The sequence below is a fragment of the Phocoena phocoena genome, chromosome 3 (genome assembly GCF_963924675.1).
Source record: "Phocoena phocoena chromosome 3, mPhoPho1.1, whole genome shotgun sequence".
NCBI lineage: Eukaryota > Metazoa > Chordata > Mammalia > Artiodactyla > Phocoenidae > Phocoena > Phocoena phocoena.
The window spans coordinates 162247944-162269199 of NC_089221.1; the positions used below are offsets into that span (position 1 = coordinate 162247944).

The 21256-nt window shown below is 56.3% G+C and overlaps 1 protein-coding gene across 2 annotated transcripts; it reads right to left on the reverse strand.

Moving 5' to 3' along the window:
• Positions 1-97: 97 nt before the first annotated feature.
• Positions 98-18033, reverse strand: CERS1 (ceramide synthase 1). 2 transcript variants are annotated; one of them, XM_065874633.1, is made up of 7 exons: positions 17785-18033; positions 15291-15450; positions 10700-10880; positions 8291-8452; positions 7671-7818; positions 7330-7439; positions 98-140 (listed from the first exon to the last, which is right to left on the reverse strand). In XM_065874633.1, the coding sequence occupies exons 1-7, from the start codon at positions 18031-18033 to the stop codon at positions 98-100; spliced, it is 1053 nt and encodes a 350-aa protein (XP_065730705.1). The 2 variants fall into 2 exon arrangements, with proteins under 2 accessions (XP_065730705.1, XP_065730706.1); XM_065874634.1 differs by lacking the exon at positions 98-140 and having other exon boundaries at positions 7326-7439; positions 8291-8407.
• Positions 18034-21256: the final 3223 nt, after the last annotated feature.

A 21256-nucleotide genomic window follows, 5' to 3' on the forward strand; every position in this document is an offset into this window, starting at 1 on the left:
AGGGTACAGGGAGCGAATGGGGGAGCCGCGTGGCTGGTCCCCGAGGGCGAGGTTGGGTGGGGCTGGGTCCTGGGCGGCGGGGCCGGGGTCGAGGGGTTCAGAAGCGCTTGTCCTTAACCAGTCCATTCCTCAGCGGCTTCCTGCGAGCCAGAACCGGCCCAGGTTAGCCTAGGGACCCCACGCCACCACGTAGCGCCTCCCACCACCGTCCCGCCCTCCTTGCCCTCCTTTTCCCAGCCCCGCCCCATTCTTCCTCCCAGCCCACAAGGCCAAAAGACCCTGCCATCTGCCTGCTGGGCAAGTGGTCCCTGCTCCTTCCCACAATTAAACCCTCCTCTCCCCTCCCCCCTGGGCCACCCGCGGCTGCTGGAGGGCAAAAGTCACCTACCAACCTCTGCCTGATTTAAGCCCATCGCCTGGACCTGGACCAGCACTTTATCCTCCTCCTCTCTCAGGGAGGCAGAACTGGCCAGAGCCCCCGGCGATCCCACCGGGCAGGCTCCTCCCCAACTACAATGGCCCTACCAGGAAAGGCTTCCCAGCCCATGATTCTCCATCCACTGCCCTCTGTCTACACCTGCCGCAGCCCCTACTTTGCTTCCATGGCCTTAAAACAAGTTATGTGGTGTTTTAAAACGAACCAGTACTGTAAGATCCCAGAGAAAGACCCCTAACGTCTAAACGACGTTCATGGTTTGCATATTTCAAACTGTCTACGAAGATGTCTTCTCCTGCACCTCAATTTTCCAAAAATGTGCCACCGAGATCGCTCCCATGTGCACTGATGCTCTCCTTAATTCCATCTTCCCTGCCTGTGTTAGTGGCAGGTCTCTGGGGTTCCGACTGGGAGGGGACCTGCACCTTGGGGATCTGCCCAGGTCCACCTTACTGGACTCAACCCCTGCCCCTCACCGCTATTGCCATCACTTGCTCGGTGTTGTGTCCCGTTTAACTGGCCAGCCTGCTGATGCCAAGACAGCATCTCCCCGCAGTCTTATGGTCACGGCCATTGACCATTCCTATTCCCACGTATGAGAACTCTTCGTGCCTTTGCACATGGTCCATCGGTCTCTGCTGAAGTGAATTCTACAGTCTAGTTTATGTACAACTGTATTAAGTTTTCTGAGCCAGTTATATATTCTCACGATCTAGACCTCAGAAAGCATAGAAAACTCACAGTTCAACCGAGCGGCTCCTAGGGATCTACCACCTTTGACTTCTGTGTATCCTCAGATACTAGCGTATGTGCATTACCGTACCCTGCAGCCCCTTGGTTTGTGGAGCACTCTAGCTCAGACACCGTTCCATATGAGAACGTAAAGACTTTCCTGGAGAAGATGGTCTCAGTCACTTCGGTTTCCTCTTCCCTGGGGCTGGAGCCACTGGATGCCCCTTCCTGGGAGCACACCTCCCGCCCTCGGCCCGCTTCTCCGTGGGCTGCTGTTTTCTCTCGCTGCCACCACGGGAGCCCTTTATCTGGGAGATCAGAGATAAGCCCCCCCCTGGACCTCCCATCTGTCCTGTATCTTCAGCTTGGCCTGTTGGTCTTTTAGACAGAGCAGAGGTGGGGTTCCCAGCTTCTTGAGTCTTCTCATAGTTCAGCTGCTGGACGGCAGTCTCTCATTTCGACTCTTGTTTGATTGCACAGCTTCCATTTCTGCATCAACATCTTTGATGCTTTGGGAGTTTGCACTGGGGGCTCATGCGAGATAAAGATGGTTACCAAGCAAGCGTCCCCATTGACAGTTCTTCCCTCCCGGGATGCTTCTTTGCTAAAGTTTGATGGGCTCAGCTCTGTTCCCACTGTTTTAATTCCTATACTTCTATAGAAGGTTTAATACCTCCAAGGATCCGTACCCCTGCCCTGTGCCTCTTTATCAGAGCTTTCCTGTGGTGATTCTGGTTTGTTTTTCTGCACAAGCTTCCAAGTGCCCCCTCCCTCCTCAAAAAACAGTGTATTTGCGGGGGAGGGGAGTACCCAACTAGGGCGAGATGGCCTCTCTGCAGAATCAGATTTACACTTTTTCGTCTCAGTGCACCACAGCGGGAAAGAGAAAATCAGGACGAGGGTGGAAGCTGCAGGGGGATGTGGGCAGGCAGAGACTCGGGTGGATTCTGGATGGTTCCTTGAGGATAAGGAGGAGAGGGAGAGAAGGGGGGCTCCCTAGGGTTTTGCAAGGTTTTCACCCTGAGTTGCCATCAACTGCGATGGACAAATGTTCACGAGAGGTAGTTTGCGGTGGGAATGGGGGTTGATTCTGGATATTTAGAAGGTGCTTGGAATGTCAAGCAGACGCTGACACAGACAATGGCACTCAGAGGAGCACTGTGAGCTGGGAGAGAAACTTGGAAGTCGGGGTGGATTAAGTGAAAGGGCCCTGGGAGAGGGGGAGGCCAGACGCGGAGCAGGAAGGCACTAAAAAGTGAAGCGGGAGCCCACGTGCCGCAACTAAGGAGACTGCGAGCCGCAACTAAGACCCAGTGCAACCAAGTAAATAAATAATATTAAAAAAAAAAAAATAGAAAGGGAAGCAGGGAGCAGAGGCAGACTGGCGATTGCAAAAGGAGAGGTTGGGTTGGGTATGGGGTTTCTTTTGCGGGGGTGACAAAAATGTTCTAAAATCGCAGTGATGGTTTCACAACTCTGTGAATGGACTAAAAACATTGACTTCTACACGGCAAATGGGCAAATTGCATGGTGTGTGAATTCCATCTCAATAAAACTGTTCAAAATAAGGCGGGGGGGGGGAGTGACCACCAGATTTGTTTAGCATCAGCGGAGCGGACAGGAGTGGTCTCGGGGTGGTGGGGGGAAGACCCCAGAGGGAGCTGGGTTCGAGAAGGGAGGAGAAGGGGGTGCTGGGCTGTAAGCGGAGCGGAGAGAGGAGGTTTCCCTTCTTGATCAGAATGTCCCTGAGCAGGCAAAGGGGTGGACATCGGTGGCCCGGGACGGTGGCCTCAGAGGGAGATGGACCATCTACCAAAGCAGCCAGCCAGCACTAGAGGGTGGATGTCCTCATCTGGCTACCCCTGCTTTCCTGGGGACACGGAAGCCAAGTCATCGGGTGAGGGGACAATGGTGAGGACAGTTGGTGGCCGAGGAGAAGGAAGAGTCTCAGGAGATCAGGCACTGCCCAGGCATCGCTGAGGACCCCTGGCCCCCATGAGTGCTGCAGCGAGGACCAGATGTGTGGGTCGTGGCTCTTCAGATACAGCGGGGGCAGCTGAGAGTGTCACGGAGGAGAAAGCCGGTGTACGGAGGGGTGGGGTAGCCTCGGGCAGGTCAGCAGACCCAGAGCGGGGTGAGGGCCCCCAATGGATGGCGCTCCCAGCAGCCCAAGAGAACGATGGGGGCTTCAGACCGAGGTCGTGACCCGGGTGCAGGGGCTACTGCAGGGGGCCGAAGACAGAGGTCCAGGAGGGGCCCCATGGAGGGGGGTTCAGAAGAGAGAACCAGCAGGAGCAAAGAAGTCCTCAGTGCTGCTTTGCCATGGAAGACTGGGGTCCTTCAAAGTGGCTCTCAGTCATTGTTTTCTTACTGTTTTCAAATCTAACTGCATCTTCATCATACATGGTCTGCACGATCCTGGTTCTGAGCAACTGAGGTTGCCCCTGGTTTTTTTCAATTTTGAGAAGTGTTCCTGTGCTTAAAAAGAACATCTTTTCTTGCTTCGGAGCTGCCTGATGAGCAACGTGGACTTTACCTCCTGCGGTCCCATCTTGCCACGGTTTAGGGCTGCATCACGCGGATCCTTTCACATCAAAAATTACACCTGACTTTCTCCTCCTGTCTTTTTACTTACAACTTTTATTTATCCTGGAGTTGAAGTCTTTTGACCAGGTCAGAGGTGGATTTATTTAAAAGCCCAGTCGCGTAATTGTCATGATTATTCCATGTGTGTTTATTTGCATGTGCAATACTTGAGATTCTACCCTCATTCTGCATTACTTACCCTGCTTTTTCTAGCTTTCCTTTCCTGCATTTACTTTGTTGTACCTGTTTTTGGTTCCATTCTCCCCTCTACACCCTAATAGTGTTAACATAAATACTCAATATAGCCCAAAGGTAATGCCCTACCCTCCTGCAAAATGCAAAGCCACCAATCCTGTTTCAATAATATTAAATATTTCAGCTCTAATTTTTTAAAATCTCTCAAATTAGGCATTAAAAAATTTTTTTACCCAGACATGTATCAATTTCTCTGCTGATCTATCTCTTGGGGTAGTTTTCTGAAATATTCTCCTAGAGAAGATCTGTGAATGGTAAGCCTTCTTAGTTTTTGTTCCTGCGGATATCCTTTTTTTTTTTTTCTGGTGGGGATGCTGGGGACCAAACCCAGGATCTCATGCAAGCCAACAGGTATCCTTTCTCTTGAGTAACTGTTTTTAAACTTGTGTATGAGAGTCCCGGTTTCTTGTTACCTCCTTTCAGCATTTGAGGTGATATCTGACTCCAGTCTTCCAGCTTCCCTCGTTGCTGTTAGTCTGTCACTGTCTCGTAGGTCATCTCTTCTTTTCTGTGGCTGTTTCACATTTCACTATGATGTGTCTGGGGCGCGGATGCCTTTGTATTCATCCTGCTTATGATTTATGTCTTGTCACTTTCTGGAAAAATTCTCAGCATTATGTCTTCTCATGTTGTCTCTCCCTGTCTATCTATCTCCTATTAGGACTCAGCCACATATTCTTACTATTCTAGCTGTCATATTTTCCATTTGTTTAGGCTGCATCCTAGGTAATTTCTCCACAGCTTTCAATTCACTGATTCTCTTTTCAGCTGTATCTAATCGTTGGAGACTTAACATCTATAATAGGTTGAATGGTGGTCCCTAAAAGGATATGTCCACATCCTAATCTCTAGAACTGTGACTGTGACTCTATTTGGAAAAAGAGTCTTTGTAGATGTAATTAAGTGAAGGAATTTGGGATGAGATCAGAGTGGTCTAAATCCAGTGACAAATGTCCTTATAGGAGCCAGAGAGACCATCTGAAGACAGGAAATGGAGATTGGAGTGATGCAGCCACAAGCCAAAAAACATCTGGAACCCCCAGAAACTGGAAGAGGCAAGGAAGGATCCTCCCCTAGACCTTCAGAGCAAGAGGGGCTCTGCTGACACCTTCATTTCAGACTTCTGGTCTCTAGAACTGTGAGAGAATAAACCTCTGTTGTTTTAAGCCCCCTAGTTTGTGGTACTTTGTTACGGCAGCCCTAGGAAAGAAATATATTTAACATCCAATGCTGTTTTTCATGGTCTCTCATGCCTTTTACATTTTTAATAAACTTTTCATTTTAGAATAATTTTAGATTTGCAGAGATAGCATAAAGAGCTCCAGGGTAGCCCTTGCCCAAGTCTCCCCGAACATTAACATTTTATATCTCCACAGTGCATTTATCACAACTAAGAAACCAATGCTAGAACATTGCTATGAGCTAAACCATAGACTTTATTTGAATTTCACCAGTTTTTCCACAGATGTCCCTTTTCTGGTCCAGGATCCCACATTGCATTCAGTCAATCTGAGCTGAGATGGTTCCTCAGTCTCTTGTTTTCCATGACCTGGCGATTTTGAGGTGTCCTGACCAGCTCTTTTGTGGCACATTCCACATTCTCATTGCTTTTTATCCCATCTTGTTTTATACCCAACTGTGCTAACTCTAGCCATCCTTAGGGACCAGGTTCTGCGGGTGGTGCCCATGGGGCCAACCATGGCAGCATGTCCCCAGTCCCCTGTCATTTCTGTATGGAGTTTGTTCTTTGCCATCCTAGTGGGAATGCTGTCATTTGGGGCTGGAGGCGCCAGCCTCCCAACTCACATTCTGGCTGGACATTCTTGGGGGAGACAGAGCAGGGAGCAGGGTGGAGCTAGGTTGTCTGGCTTGCTCTTTGCCTTGGGCTCTGCGTTTACAAGGACATCTCTAGGAGTTCACTGTTTTACAGCAGAAAGGTCTTTCAGTTTTAGATTTAGCCAAGCAGGTGCCTCCCCAACCTCACCCCTGGAGTTCTCTTTAATCACTGCTTCTTCTGGAAGCCTCTGAGGGTTGGTCAGACTCCTTGGTGAGACCTCACTGACCTGTACACGCAATTCCCAACTCACGTTCGCTGGACATCGACAATCCGACACCCTCAAAACTAGACTCCCAACCCCCTACCCCCACCGGTGCACATGGCCCTGCCCTGAGTCCCATCTTGGTAAATGGCAGCTCGAGCCAGAGGTCTTGGGTCATCTTTGAATTTTTTATTTCTATTTCACCTACATCCAAAGCAAGTCTGGTTAGTTCTACACCAGAGTTGGGATCTGACCACTGGGGTGACCTCACCTGCGGCCCAGCCCTCTTGTGTCCACAATCCCTGCTCACCTGCCTGACTCCCCTCTAACCTGGGCGCTGGCTTTTTGGCTGCTCTGGCAATTCCCCCAGTTCTTTGCTCCCCTTCTCATGTCTTTCAAGGAGATTTCTAAAAAATCTCTGCTTCTCTCATCCTCCTCCCTGCCCGTTCTGACCCACACCTCATTGCACTCTGAGCCCACTGCTTCCCCAAAACCATCTTTCCCAGGTTGGTCACTGATGACCTCCCAGGGGTCAAATCAGAGGGTCTGCTGGGGAGCGCCCTGCGAGCCTTCAGCAGCCCCCATCTCACTGCTGCTCAACCACTCCTCACATTGACTGCAAGGCGCTGCGCACCTTGGACCCTGCTGGTCATCCCAACCTGCCTCCATTCACTCCTGGGGCCCCTCCAGGCCAGGGGCTTTGGGTGCCATCTGGCTCACATCCCAGGGCTGGCAGTCCCGAGGCCCCTACCTCCAGGACAGTCGAAGAGGCCCCTTTGGCCCGTCATCCCTACAACTCCCACCTGGGCCCGAACCCCCGGCCCCATCTCCTGCTTGGCTGACCAGTGGTTGCCCCGCTGGACCAGGGAGTATTAGCCCGAACAGAGCCCGGGCTCCCTGGGCCGCCCATGGCACCCCCTCACCGCCCCCTTCCACTGCCACCTGCTTAAAGGTTGCCGTCAGGCCTGGAAAACAGCTGATCCTCAGCACTGGGCTTGGCCCTCACGGCTCCCACCACCGAGACCCTGATTCTCACCCCTCACCTCTCTACCCCCACCTTCCTCGCTGTCTGTCCTGACAGCATCTAACCCTGTCGCTACATTGTCCATGCCTTTATTGCAGTCTCTCTTTTGGATGCAGGCTCCGGGGCGGCGGCGGGGGGGGCAGCGTCGGCATCAGCTTCATCCGCTGCCGTGTCTCCGGGGCCTACCCACAGAGCGCGCTCGATCAGACAGACGTGGTTAAGGAATGAACTAGGGCTGGGGGCCCCTCCACACTCACTCAGCTTTGCTGGGCTTCGGGCTCAGGGCCTCTGCTGTGTCATATTCCCGCACGTCCTTCAGCTCGCGTACCTGGCCCGTCAGCACCTTGGCAGCAAAAGCCACGATGTACTGTGGGAGGGGAAGGCACAGGTGAGAAGAGAGCCCCGTCCCCGACCTCGCTGCCCTCCTGATGGCTGGGTGCTCCTGCCACCGGCCCTTTGCACGTTGCCTAACATGCCCCTCCTCCCTGGGAGTGCGTGAGAAGGGCGTGCACCTGGAGCGCCCCTTGGAGACGGGGACCAGGACAGGACTGGCATCTGAGGAGAAAGGGGTGGTGAGGAGTTGTGAGCGCCAACTCACCAGGAACCAATAGAGGTTCATGAGCGTGAGCAACAGCAGGAGTGCGTTGAAGAAGAAGTAGAAGGGGATGTCAGGCACCGACCGCAGGCTGCAGTAGCTCGTGGCATACAGGACCTTGAGCGGGAACCAGTAGAGGCGGAACCAGAACCTGCAGGAGGGAGGGGCGCGTCGAGGAGGCTGTGGGGGAGAGGGGGAGGGGAGCCCCCTCCCTTCCCCCCAGTCCCTGTCCTGTCCCGTGTGGACTCATCCATCTGCCCCTGCACATCCTCACCCATCCATGTCTCCTTACCCCACCCTTGTTCATTCCTGCCCAGCTGTCTCCATTCCTGTGCTGTCCTTTCCTGCCCAGCTTGCTTATTCCCAACTCGTGCCCTCTGCTGTCCCACCAGACCCCGCCCACATCACCCTGGCCCTGTCTGGCCCCTCCCACCTCACCAAGCCCCCACCCACCTCACCAGGACCCACCCCTTCCCTGCCCACCCGCCTCTCTAGGACCCACTTCCTTCCTGCTTGGCTCCGCCCACTCTCATAAGCCCCACTTCCTTCCCGGCCTGGCCCCGCCTACCTCCACCAGGTCCCCTCCCCTTCCACTAGGCCCGCCTCCTCCCCTGCCGGCTCACCAGCTGAGGCTGAAGCTGAGGCAGCCCAGGTCTGCAGCCAGGGCGTGAAGCCGGTGGTGGGATCCTCCGCGGGACTTGAAGTAGACATTGAGCTTGGTGAACTCCAGCTGTACGTCACTGATGTCATGCAGGAAGAGCACAAGGATGCCCACCTTGTGGTACCTGAGGAGGAAATCGGGAGAGGAGAGAGGGCTGGTTACCCCGGGACCCCTATCCGCACCGAGGCTCCCAAGCACAGGCCCCCTGGGCCACCCCTCCAGGCTTCCCGTGGGTCTGTTCAGAGCTGTCCTCCCTGGCCCATCTGCCCTGCCCATCCCCCCTTCACAGGGCTAGGTCAGCAGTAACACCCAGGCTGCACCCGTCCTGTGGCAGCCACACCCCAGGCTCAGGAACCTCCCTGGAAGTGCCCTCTCTGATCCTTCCTCATCTCTGTGACCTCTGACCCTCCATGACCCCTGACCCTCACAGGCCTGGGTCATTCTGTGTCCAGATACCCCACACTTTCAACACGACTGCCTCACTGATGCCCCCAGGTTTGTACATTTAACCTGAACACTGCTGCAAACTGCAGGCTTGCCTGGGAAAGGCCGCACCCCCACCAGGATCTGACGAAGGCTGAAGGGCCGTCCCTATCCAGCCTTCCGCCTCACAGCTGCTTGAGTTCAGCCTGGATGTGGCTGTGCACCTCTGTCACCGTCTTCATGCCCACTCTGCCCTCCTGACAGCCACAGGCTGCTCTCATCCCCTAACATCCCTGGTGTTCCCGGAGCCTTCCTTCACCAACTTCCAGTCTCGGCTCACCTGTCACCCCTGACCACCCCACCTCACCTCACCACCTCTGCAGTCCTTATCTTCCGACTTGAATTTTCCATAGTGATCACCTTCAAACAAACTGTTAGTCCTTTTCTTTCATGGTTTTTTTTTTTTTTTTTGTGGGGGGGTTGTTATCTGATTCTACCCTCTAGAGCAGGGCTGTCTAATAAATTTTCAAGAATGATAGGAATGTTCTAAATCTGCATTGTCCAATACAGGAGTCACCAGCCACACACTGGGCTGAGGTACAGAATGTGTGATTTTATTTAAGTTTAATTAAAGTTGACATGACCACCTGTGGCCAGCAGCTACTGTGCTGGAGGGCACAGCTAGTCCAACAAGAATAGAATTTGAGGGGCTTCCCTGGTGGCGCAGTGGTTGAGAATCCACCTGCCAGTGCAGGGAACACAGTTCAATCCCTGGTCCGGGAAGATCCCACATGCCGCAGAGCAACTAAGCCTGTGCGCCACAACTACTGAGCCTGTGCTCTAGAGCCCGTGAGCCACAACTACTGAGCCCACATGCTGCAACTACTGAAGCCCACGCGCCTAGAGCCCATGCTCTACAGCAAGAGAAGCCACCACAATGAGAAGCCCGCACACTGCAATGAAGAGTAGCCCCCACTAGCCACAATCAGAGAAGGCCTGCGCGCAGCAACAAAGACCCAACACAGCCAAAATAAATAAATAAAAATAAATTTTAAAAAATGAATAGAATATGAGCTGTATATGTTGTTTTAAATTTTCTTTTTAAATTTTTTTTTGAGTTTCCATGTTCAATTTTTATTTTTTTAAATATCTTTATTGGAGTATAATTGCTTTACAATGTTGTGTTAGTTTCTGCTGTTAGTTATAGTTAGTTATAGTTATACATATATATACATTCTTTTTTTACTATTCTTTTCCATTATGGTTTATCACAGGATATTGAATATAGTTCCCTGTGCTATACAGTAGGACCCTGTTGTTTATCCACCCTATTTATAATAGTTTGCATCTGCTAATCCCAATTTCGTTTTAAATTTTCTATCAGCAACGTTTAAAAAAAAAAAAGTAAATAGGGAGAGGTAAAATTAATTTTAATAATATATTCCAATTGACTCAGTATATCTGAAATGTCGTCATTCAACATGTAAATGACATAACAAAGGGACTGCAAGATATTTTCACTCTCCTTTACCCTTGGAATCAGGTGGCTTTTACACATACAGCATGCTGTGGTTTGCACAGGCTCTGCCTTGAAGAACTATGACCACGTGTGGTGGCCACAGTGGGCTCTGGAACATAACGTTCTGTCTACTGTGCTCACGGCTGTGCCCCCAGCAGCACCTGTCATATGGCAGGTGTTCAGTAAACACTTGCTTTGTGACCCAGCCAAGGTTGCCATCCAGGAGGAGCTGGAGGGGGACAGATGGGGTAGGGGCAGGTGGTGCCCCTCTGCACCTGTTTTGCCCCATCACTTCAGAATCTCTCTTCAGAAACCTCTCCCACAGACACCCCCATACCCCCCACCCAGGCATCAGCCTCTGCCCTGTGCCAGCCTCTTGCCACTGCTCACGCCAGTGCCCTCCACCCTCCTGTCCCCTCCTGGACTCACCGGAAGGCATAGGACGAGATAATGAGGACCAAGGTGACCACATGGTGGATGAGCATGACCACTGAGTCCTTGCGCCAGGCATCCAGGTACAGCGTGGCGTAGATGGAATGGCCGTAGAAGCTTCCCTGTAGTAGGTAGGCAACTGCGATGTCCCGTGGTACCGCCATGCCCGTCTTCCAGCCTGGGGAGGGCCAGACCATGCCGTCAGGGACCTGCAGGGCCTCCGGGACCCACAGGCGACCCCGAGCATTCCCTCAAGCCGCGCATGGGTCCTCTGCATGCTGGGCGTGCCACGCGTCTCTGCAGCTGTTCTGGTCGCTGGTTTTCTGTTACCCATTCTCCACCCATCATTGTTTATGAATAGGCATTACTTTTTAGAACAGTTCTAGATCTACAGAAAAAGGTGCTCCTACCCTGAAATTGGTCCTTCGCAGAATTTCCAACTGTGCCCCAGGCCCCCTTCCCCATCTTCTCTTACCAGGCTCACTCAAGACACCCGGTCCTGGGTGCCGCCCTCCCAGCAAATCCCCAAACCCATGGAGGCTGCCACCTGCCTTGCTGTGCCGGCCAAGCAGCTGAGGCAGAAATCACACACTTTCCAACGCCCATGAGTGCGGGCTCTCCCGCAGAGCGGGCCTGGCTCCACCTCCCCTCCTGCGGCCACCTCCTGCCCCCTGCCCCTGCACATGCGCCCACCCGCACTCAGGCCTCATGCCTTCCCAGGGGACATCGCTCCCCCCACCACCTCCGCCTCCCCTCCTCAGTCCATCACCGAGGACTCTGCCCGAATCGATCTAGAACTCCAGACCGTGCCCTGCTGTCTGCGGCTCCTTCTTTGTCCATCCCCCGTAACGGCCTCCCTGGGCTCCATCCCCGGTCTCCCGTCCCTCCCCCTCCAAGCCTCAGTGATCTGGAGCTAGACCCTCAAGTCCCCCTGGAGGCCAGCTATCCCTTAGATGCCTCCTATGCTGCCACCTCAGTGACAGCCCTTCGTCTGTACCCTGGTCCTGCCTGCAACAGAGATCCACTTGGACCTCTATCTGGGGGTCCCTCTTCGGTCCCCACCTCCACTCACTTGCCCTGCCCCCACTGCCCCCACCCTGGTCCAGGTACCGTCATCTCCTCCCAGCGCTGCCCCAGCTTCTCCCGGCCTCCAGAGCCTATTCCCGACTGTCCATTCTCCCCACAGCAGCCTCGATGGCTGTGAATACACAGACCCCATGATCTGGCAAGTCCACTCTTGGCCTGTGCCCAAGGAAACTGAAAACAGGGACTCAAGAGACCCCCGTATACTCATGTCCACAGCAGCACTAGTCACAATCATCAAAAGGGGAACAGCCCAAATGTCCATCAGCAGGTGACTGGGTACACAAAATGTGGTAAATCCACGTTTCGTGTAGCCACATCATGTGGAATATTATGCAGCCCTAAAAAGGAAAGAAGGCTTGACACACACTACAATGTGAATAAACCTCAAAAACATTACGCTGTGTGAAAGAAGCCGGACACAAACGGGCACATGCAATCACAAACCAATGATTCCATGTATATGAAATGTCCACAGAACAGGCAAATCCATAGAGACAGAAAGCGGATTAATGGTTGCCAGGGGCTGGGAGAGGGGGGATGGCAAGCTGCTCATGGGGACGGGTCTCCTTTTCGGGATGATGGAAATGTTCCGGAACTAGATAGACACGGTGCTTACGCAACACTGTGAACGTGCTAAATGCCACTGAACTGCTCACTTTAAAATGGTGAATTTTTAAAAGTTGTGGTAAAAATATACATAACATAAAATTTACCATCTTAACCATTTTTACGTTTAGTAGCACTAGGTGTATTCACACTGTTGCGTAACCAATCTCTAAAAGTTCTTCCATGTAAAACTGAAACTCTGTTCCCATTAGACACTCCCTCTCTGCTCCCCCTTGCCCAGCCCCTGACACCCACCATGCTACTTTCTGTCTCTATGCATCTGACGAGCCTAGGTGCCTCACATAAGTAGAATCACACAATATTTGTGTTTCTGTGACTGGCTAAAATGGTTAATTCTGGGAATTCCTTGGTGGTCCAGTGGCTAGGACTCCGCGCTTCCATTGCGGGGGGCACGGGTCCGATCCCTGGTCGGGGAGCTAAGATCCAGCGAGCGGCACAGTGCGGCCAAAAATACATAAATAAAATAGAATGGTTAATTCTATGTTATGTAAATTTTACCTAATTAAAAAAAAAAGAAAGACACCTGACAGATCACTCATCCCCCCCACTTGAACACGTCCAGGGCTCCCCAATTGGGCTCAGTAGCAAAACTCACACTCCTGGCTGGGTCTCCCCCCACGTTCCGTGCACAGCCTTGTGGCAGTGCTGCAGTCAGCAGAGGGGGGCCTCCCCACACCTGCCAAGTGTCTCTGTCCCTCTTGAGAAGGAAGGGACGCGGAGGCACCCTCTATGGAAACGGGACACCCTCTTTTCCACCTATCACACTGGCGAGACTGCTACAGTGGAGAGCACCCCCTCTCCAGCTTTGGGCCCCAGATCTGGGGCAGAGGGAAGAGGGCAGCAGATAATTCCCCATCTGGGCTGCGTCTGCACCTCCCTGCATGTTGCGGGGTGAGGTGGGCCGGGCTCTGTCTGTGGACCTCCAACCTCGTCTCCACGCACACCCCGCCTGCTGCTCTGGCCTCTCCATGTCACTCCTGCCTCATCCCCCTCCCCGATCTCCAGGATCAGCCACCTGGGCATCCCACACCCAGCTCCTGGTCTCCCCCAAACCTGCCCCACCCTCAGCCCCCTAGACCCTGGGGTCAGCCCCACCCTCCTTCTCTCTCACACCCACCTATGGTTTGGCAGTGAATCCTATCAATTCTGCTTTCAAAACATTTCTTTTCTTTTTTTTTTTTTTGTGGTATGCGGGCCTCTCACTGTTGTGGCCTCTCCCGTCGTGGAGCACAGGCTCCAGACACGCAGGCCCAGCGGCCATGGCTCACGGGCCCAGCCGCTCCGTGGCATGTGGGATCCTCCCGGACCGGGGCACGAACCCGTGTCCCCTGCATCGGCAGACGGACTCTCAACCACTGCGCCACCAGGGAAGCCCCAAAACATTTCTTAAATCAGCCACTTCTCTCCCCACCACAACCCTGTCCTGGGCAGAGCACACGGGCTCCTGCCCTCAGCCCCACCCTTAGGTCGTCCTGTCAACGTCCCCCCTCTGCTCGTGGCCCTATGGAAAAGACCCCCACTGCCCCCACCCCACCTGACTGGGCTCCTTGCTGCTTCTGACCAGCCAGTAGCGTGTCTGTCCGACAGTGGCCTTTGCATTTCCCATCTGCCCCAGGTTCCTCCCAGTCCCCACTCAAAAGTCACCTTTGGTGGGACCATCCCCATCCCTGTAGAAAATGCCCTCCTCCCCACCTCCTAGACACCCCACAACCCATGCTCCTCTGCTCACTCAAGTTTTCTCATCTGCACTTATCACCGTTAACAGATTTCCTATTTCACGTTAACAGATCTGTCACCCCAAAACACAGGGGTGGGGGGCTTTCTCTGACCTACTCACAGTTGTGTCAGCACAGCACCCGGTACACAGCAGGTACTCAATAAGCGTGCCTGCAGAGAAGCAGCTAACTTGTAAGTGTGCTATCACAGCATAATTTATAAGCAGGAACCAGAGGCAACTCCATGCTCGAAACTTCAATTACAGAGACAGAGTTCAATTACAGTTCATTCTCATAAAGGAAAATTGAATGACAGCTCAAACCTCCCCTCTAGGGATTTATGACACGGGAAATGTGCGTGTGTTACACGGGAAAAGTGGCCACGTGGGCAGCATGGTCACAAGACAGACAGGGGCAGCGCAGGGGTCCCATGCCCAGCTCCCTGGTGCCACCAGGAGCCCTCCCAGGATGTTTATATCACACGGCAGGAAACATGTCCATGTGTGTCCCTGATACACGGTCTGGGTGGTCAGCACAAGAGTAGAGAAGCCTGACCCCTCGTTGCAGACTGAGTTTTCCACATCGGCCTGCCGGTTGGTAACAGAGGACACTGCAGTCAAATTCCTGCCCATCCCACCCAGAGCTCAGGCCTTGATGACACCCACGTCGAATCCAATCAATGGATGCAGCCACCTCTCACCACCTTTATCTCCTTGCCAAGCTGGTCCAAACCACACTGGTCCCTTGCCTAACCCCTGGGCCCAGCTCCCCTCCTTACCCAAGATTCATCTGTCTCCACATGGCAGCCAGAAGAAGGTTTTTTATAATCCACAAACCCATCCCATTTAGGACGAAACTCAAGCTCCTGCCATCCTCCTCTCGTCCCCATATTATCAAGCTCATGCAAGCCCCAGGGCCTTTGCACGTGTTGGACTGCTTGCCTGGGCCCACACAAGGGGTCCCCTCCTCTAGGATGTTTCCCTGAGTCCTGACAGGGACAGGTGCCCCCTTTTCTGGCCCCAGGGCCCCTTCATCGCCCTTGTCTCAGAGCAGACATCCAGCATGGGATGTCTGATGAGTGTCCAGCTCCCCCATGTACCCTTCTCTGAGTTCAGAACAGGGCCCTCCCCCAACCTGCCCCATCCCTGCAGGTCCCCTACCATAGAAGACGGAGGGTGGGTCGTGAAAGAAGGGGTAGTCAGTGCCGAAGAGCAGGTAGGTGCTGTAGCTCCAGGCGCCCAGGTAGAAGAGAAACTTCCAGGCGCTCTCAGGCATCTTGGCGGCATCTCTAGGCTGGAGGCGGCACCGCTTGGCTAGGGGCTACGGGTGAGAAGGCGGGCGGCCATCAGCACTGGTAGCCAAGGGCCGCTCCTCCAGGGTAGGGAAACCAAGGCCCAGGGACTCCCCAGGCCAGGCAGTGCCGGGCCCGGTACCCACAGCCTCCTGGAAAGTAACCAGAGCCCACGTGTACCTGCCAAGGGCTAAACTTAGGGCCCAGCTGTCCAGCCGCAGCCGCAAGGGGAGGGGAGTGATGGGGGAGACCTGGGCGGAAATGTGAGGGGAGGCTGTGAGGGGAGGAGGGGGACACGTGGGTGTAAAGCAAGGGAGACCAGTGGGGTCAGTCCAGGGGACTGGGGGGCTTGGGGGGTCTCAGGGGGAGCTAGAGGTATGACAGAAAGGAAGAAGGATTTAAGAGAAGACTTGGAAGGGGCAATGGGAGTGAACTGGAGGGGAATATGAGGGCATCCGGGGGAACATGGGGGGCTGGAACCCTAGCAATCCCCATGGGGGAGGAACTTGAGGGAAGGGGGTGCCTCAGAGGAGGAATTGGGGAGACCAGAGAGGAACGGGGGCTGGGGAAGATGGGGTGGGTAGGTGGGGGAGGACATGGGAACTCAGGGGAGAAAAGGAAGAGAGGATGGGGCAGAGGAAGAAAGAGGGCCAAGGAAAGGACATCGCAGATGGGGGGACCTGAGGGGACAGCAGGGAGGGGACAAAAGAAGTGGGAGCATGCAACGGTGAGGCATGGAGGAATTTCAGGGACCCTGCGCCCCTGGAGTCCTGGGGGCAGAGCCTCGATCTCTCTGGGGGCAGGGCTCCAGAGCTGCCGGCCAAGCCCCGCCCCCCTCCCCTAGGAGCGGCTGAGGGGGCCGGAGCACCAACAGTCGCCATGGAGACAGCCAGAGCCAGCTCCGGTAACCCCTGGCAACCACACGACTGCCAAGAAGATGAGCTTTGGAGAACGAGGCAGCCCCTCCGCCCGTTTCTTGGGAAGGGCGAGCCACGAACTGGAGTGAGTGCCCGACGTCCAGGGATTCTAAAAGTGAGGGGCCCGTGACCTTGCTGTCCCCCACCCAGCTCCCTCAGGAACGTGGGGAGGAAGCCTGCTCCACCCTGGTAGTCCCAGAGCAACCATATCCCCCTCCTGGGCTCTGGCCCTCGTCCTCCTGGACCTCCCACTGCCCAGCTGGAAACTGGCAAGGTGGGGGAAGCAACAAAGCAAGATTGGGACCAGGGCTCACCTACGGAGGGGCCATAGTCATGCCTGCCTCCCCCTCCCTGGAGCAGCGTGGTGGCTGGGGTCTCTAACCCCCATGTGGGTCATATGGGGGTGGGAGTGGGGACAATGGCAGCCAGACAACACACCATCCCTGACTTAACAAGGGCCAGCCTCTGCCCAGCCAGCAGAGAAAGGCCCCTTTGTTGGCTCCAGGCACTCTGTCCCTGCACCCCCTGCCACCTCCAGTCAGACGGGCGGAGTGACCCCAGCTGGTCCTCAGGGAAGTCACAGCCAAGCTTGGAGCCCAAACGCCTTCCAACAAGCTCCCATAGCAGCGACCCCTCCCCAAGGATGGGAGGGAGGCCAGGCGCCAATGTCACCCCACAGTCACTCTCCAGCTGGGGAGGTGGCCTTCCCAGGCTCGCCGGAAACTGAGCAATTCTGTGGCGACCCCTTGGAGCCCGCACAGTCCAGCTTCGCAGACCCAGGCCGTGCCACCTCCCCCAAAGCCTGCGAACACGGCGTGGCCAGGGAGCCCAGGCCTTTGCATCCCTTGATCGGAGGGTGGCGCTGACTCCAGACAGACGAGCGGCAGCGACTGGGCAGCTCCTGCCTCTTCCCGGTCGCAGCGGACGAGCCAGTCCCGCCGCCGCACCGACCCCGGACACCGATCCGGTTCCGAGCGCGCCCCAAATGACCCGGAGGCGCAAGGCACACGCAGCCCCTGTGCGCCGAGCCTTCCCTGCCCGTGTCCTCCGCTCCTCTATACCCAGCTCCGCTAGGTCCGAAAGAGTGCGCAGCAGACAAGGCCCTCCCACCGCCCGGGGCCCCCTTGTCCCGCACTGACCGGACCTGTTCCCCCACATCTTGAGCATCCTACCCTTGTCAGGGTCCCCACGTTCCAGGCTTCCCCCAGCCCGGCCACACCCCCACATCCACTCGCAACCCCACCCCGCCCTGACCCAGAGGGGCACGCGGCCGCCCAAGATTCCGCGTCCCGAGCTCCTCCAGCCTGAGGCTCGCCACGTTCCAGTCACCCTGGTCCGCGGAGACATAAAGGGGCGCGCGGCGGCCCTGGGTCCCCGCCCCGGACTCCCTAACATCCCGGCCCCCCAGCCCGGGACCCCCACGTCCCAACCGCCAGCAGCACTTACCCGAAAGAGGCGCGAAGTGGCCGCCGAGCGCAGCGCGGTCCAGCCGAGTGCGCAGAGCGCCAGCAGCAGCAGCTCGGGAGGCGCCAGGTGCGCGTGCTCGGCCAGGCCGCGGCGCGCCAACCCCCAGCCGCAATCCGCGCAGCCCCGCGCAGCCGCCAGCGCACTGCCCCAGCCGCGCTGCACCAGCTGCGCGTAGCTAGGCATGGGCTCAGGCCCCGCCGAACCCGCCGCGGTCCCCGCCGCCGCCATGCCTCCCGCTCCCGGTCGTCCCGGCAGTCTGCGCCCGCCCACGGTGGCCTCCGGAGCCGCGCGCCCCGCGTCACGCGCCGCAGTTGGGCCGGGGGCGCGCTGGCCGTAGCCCGTGGGACGGAGGGGCGGGGCCAGTGCTAGCTCCGCCCCGCAGGGACGCGGGGCCGGGGCGCGCAGGAGCTGGGTCCCCCGGAGGCAGCAGCGGCGACCTCAGGCGTACAAGTCCTGGCGTTGTCGCGCCGCGTCCTGGAGCCGGGCCAGCGATCTGGCTCATTTTCCAGTGGAGGAAACCCAGGCGCGGGGGAGGGGGGAGGGGGGCGACCGGGGGGTGGAGGGGGTGTCTGCCTGGCGCCCGCCTGACCTGAACCCGAGTAGGGCCGCAGCGGCCCCGTGTCCCCATCCCTCGTCCTCGCTTGGATGCCCTTGCCCATCCTGGGCTCCTTCACCCCACCAGGCTGTGTCCGCAACACGGGGCAAGGTGAGCACCAGTAAGCCGTGCCCAGGACCAGCGATTCTCTTTCCCAGGCCCTCCAGCACGCTTCTCTTGCCCTGTCCCACACTCAGGCCTCACCATACTCCCGCTTGAGGGCCACCTGCTGCTCTCTGTGACCCTGAGGACCTGGCAGGCCTCCCTGAAGCGGGTTAACACAGGCCTTCAGGGAGGCCAAGGGAGTGAGCGCCCATGTGGGGGAACTCAGGCTGGCTCAAGACCACCACTTCATTGGGACCACCCCCCATGATCCTCCACTGTACACCGACCAGGCCCTGTGTCCAAAGCCCCCAATGGCCATCACCGAAGGCACCGGTCACCTCTTGGGGACATCGTCTCGCCTGCCACTGGTAGCCCTCATCCCAGCCCCAGGACTCCCGCACACCTGTGCCCCTCCCTCCTCCCCATCCAGGAGTCCTCCCACAGCCTTCCGAGGTGGGAGGAATCAGTGTGTGCCCTGCAGGAGCCAGGCTGGGTCCCATATGGCCACCAGCGTGACCTGACCTTCAGGTGCACAGGTGAAAACAGAGGGGGGGGGGTCAAAGGGGCCCTCATCCCTCCTCCTTTCCCTCACCCTCTGTCCTGCAGCAATCCAATTCTCCCCACCTTCAAATGTTCCCAGAATCCAGCCACTTCTCTGCACCTGTACAGCCTTATGCGACCCTCGGCCACCCTTGTGCCTCCTTCCTAGTGTCTCGGCCTCCTCCTTACCCCGCTCAGAGGCCAGAGGAAACCTACCTGTCCCTCCTCTGCTCACAGCCCTCCATAGCTCCCATCACACAGAGTAAAAGCCCATCTCCTCACTGTGACCCACAACCTATCCTCAACGCCCTTCTCTCTCCATCTTTCTCCTTCCGTTCCAGCCACAGTGGCCTCCTAGCTGGAGGTGGCTCTCCAACACCCCAAACAGTCCTGCCTCAGGGTCTTTCACTGGCTGTTCCCTCTGCCTAGAATGCTGTTCCCCCAGGTATTAGCAGGGCTCCTCCTTCACCAACTTCAGGCTTTACCTACAAATGTCACCTGCTTGTTGCACCTCCCTGATCCCCCCATCAGTCTTCTCCTTGGCACTTATCACCATCTGTCCTGCTGTACCTCTTACTCATTATTTTTGAATGTGCACTCCATGTGGGCAAGGGTTCATCTGCCCGTTAACTAACGCCACAGGCAGCGTGGCAAGCAGACGGGGGCTAAGGGGTCCCGGGCTGCTGGACATGCCCTCATAGGTCCAGTCGGGCCTGTGGGGCAGCCCTGTACCATCCCAACCACCCACCTCTGCCCTCCCACCCAGGCACTATCTGGTCACTATGGCACCCATCAGTAATGGGAGAGGTGCCCCCAACCACCAGCCACAGCCCAGCCTCGAGTTTCATTTTGGCAGGGCCCACATAGGAGGCTGCCAATGTGTGGGTACAGAGTGGAAACAGAAAGTGGCTCCTGGTGCTGGCAGCTGAGAAACAGCTCCCAGGCACCAGGGGCTCAGTGAGGGGCTGCCGAGGTCCCAAGGATGGCACCCATACCCTGCCCCACCTGAAAGGGCAGGCCTCCTCTTCCCCAGGGAGCTCATCTCAGCCCTCACTCCCCCTACACACCACTGCCCCTGACTGATGCCCCTGCCCTGGGGCATCCGCACCAGGCAGGGAGGGGCTGGGGGTGGGTCCTGATGCTGGGGGTCCCTTGCTCTCTGTCTTGTCTTGGCAATCAAGCACAGCGTTTCCCAAGACCACCTCCGAGGCCAGGCTCTCGGAGCCCAAGTATCTTTCTTTCCCTACCCAGACACTGGCCCAGAGACAGAGCCCTGTCCAGCTCAGAGTCCAGTGTGGCCTCAGGGTCTTTGCACAGGCTGTTCCTACTGCCCAGGATGCTCGTCGCCCCAGAACCTGTCCTGGCAGATCCTTCTTCTTGTTTTGGTGGACACAGCTCAATGGTGACCTCATCCCAGAGGCCCCTGCCATTCCCCCTCCCTCCCTCTGTTGTTCAGCTTTTTTTTTTTTTTAAGAAACTGATTGATTGGCTGCGTGGGCCTTCGTTGTTGCGTGCGGGCTATCTCTAGTTGCGGCGAGCGGGGGCTACTCTTCTTTGCGGTGCACTGGCTTCTCATTGCGGTGGCTTCTGTTGTTGCGGAGCACGGGCTCTAGGCACGCGGGGTTCAAGGAGTTGCAGCACATGGGCTCAGTAGTTGTGGCTCGCGGACTCTAGAGCGCAGGCTCAGTCGTGGCACACAGGCTTCGTTTCTCTGTGGCGTGTGGGATCTTCCCAGACCAGGGCTTGAACCCGTGTCCCCTGCATTGGCAGATTCTTAACCACTGCACCACCAGGGAAGCCCTTAGCTGCTTCTTATCAAGGGGCGCTCACTATGCATTTCTCTCTCTGGGCAGGGAGCTCGCTGCTTTGGCCACAGCAGCGCGCCGGCACCCACAGCCCCGACCACAGCGGGTCTGTCTTGGCTCATGACTCACCACAGGGCAGCAAGGAGCAGGGGTCTGGGCGGCTGATGTTTACTCCTGTGAGGAGCCGGTACACACCCTCCCCACTTGGCTGAGCCTGAGTGCTTCTGGCACCCTCACCACCTGCAGACCACCCAGGGGTCCTGCGTTCAAATCCCGGTGCCCCTTGTGATGGCTCTGACTCCTCTGTGCTGCAGTTTCCTTGGATGCCAACTGGGCTTGGGGGACATGGCTGTGCCACCTGCAGCTCAGCAACACGAGGTGGCTGTCTGAGGGCAGGGGAGTCTGT

What these genes read in the sequence shown, in the direction of transcription:
- CERS1 (XM_065874633.1), bottom strand. Translation starts at nt 18,033, where the DNA reads ATGGCGGCGGCGGGGACCGCGGCGGGTTCGGCGGGGCCTGAGCCCATG. An exon ending in CCACTTCGCGCCTCTTTCGG is followed by an intron (nt 15,451 to 17,784) that starts GTAAGTGCTGCT and finishes TCTCACCCGTAG; the next exon opens with CCCCTAGCCAAGCGGTGCCG. An exon ending in CCCACCCTCCGTCTTCTATG is followed by an intron (nt 10,881 to 15,290) that starts GTAGGGGACCTG and finishes GGCCCTCCCCAG; the next exon opens with GCTGGAAGACGGGCATGGCG.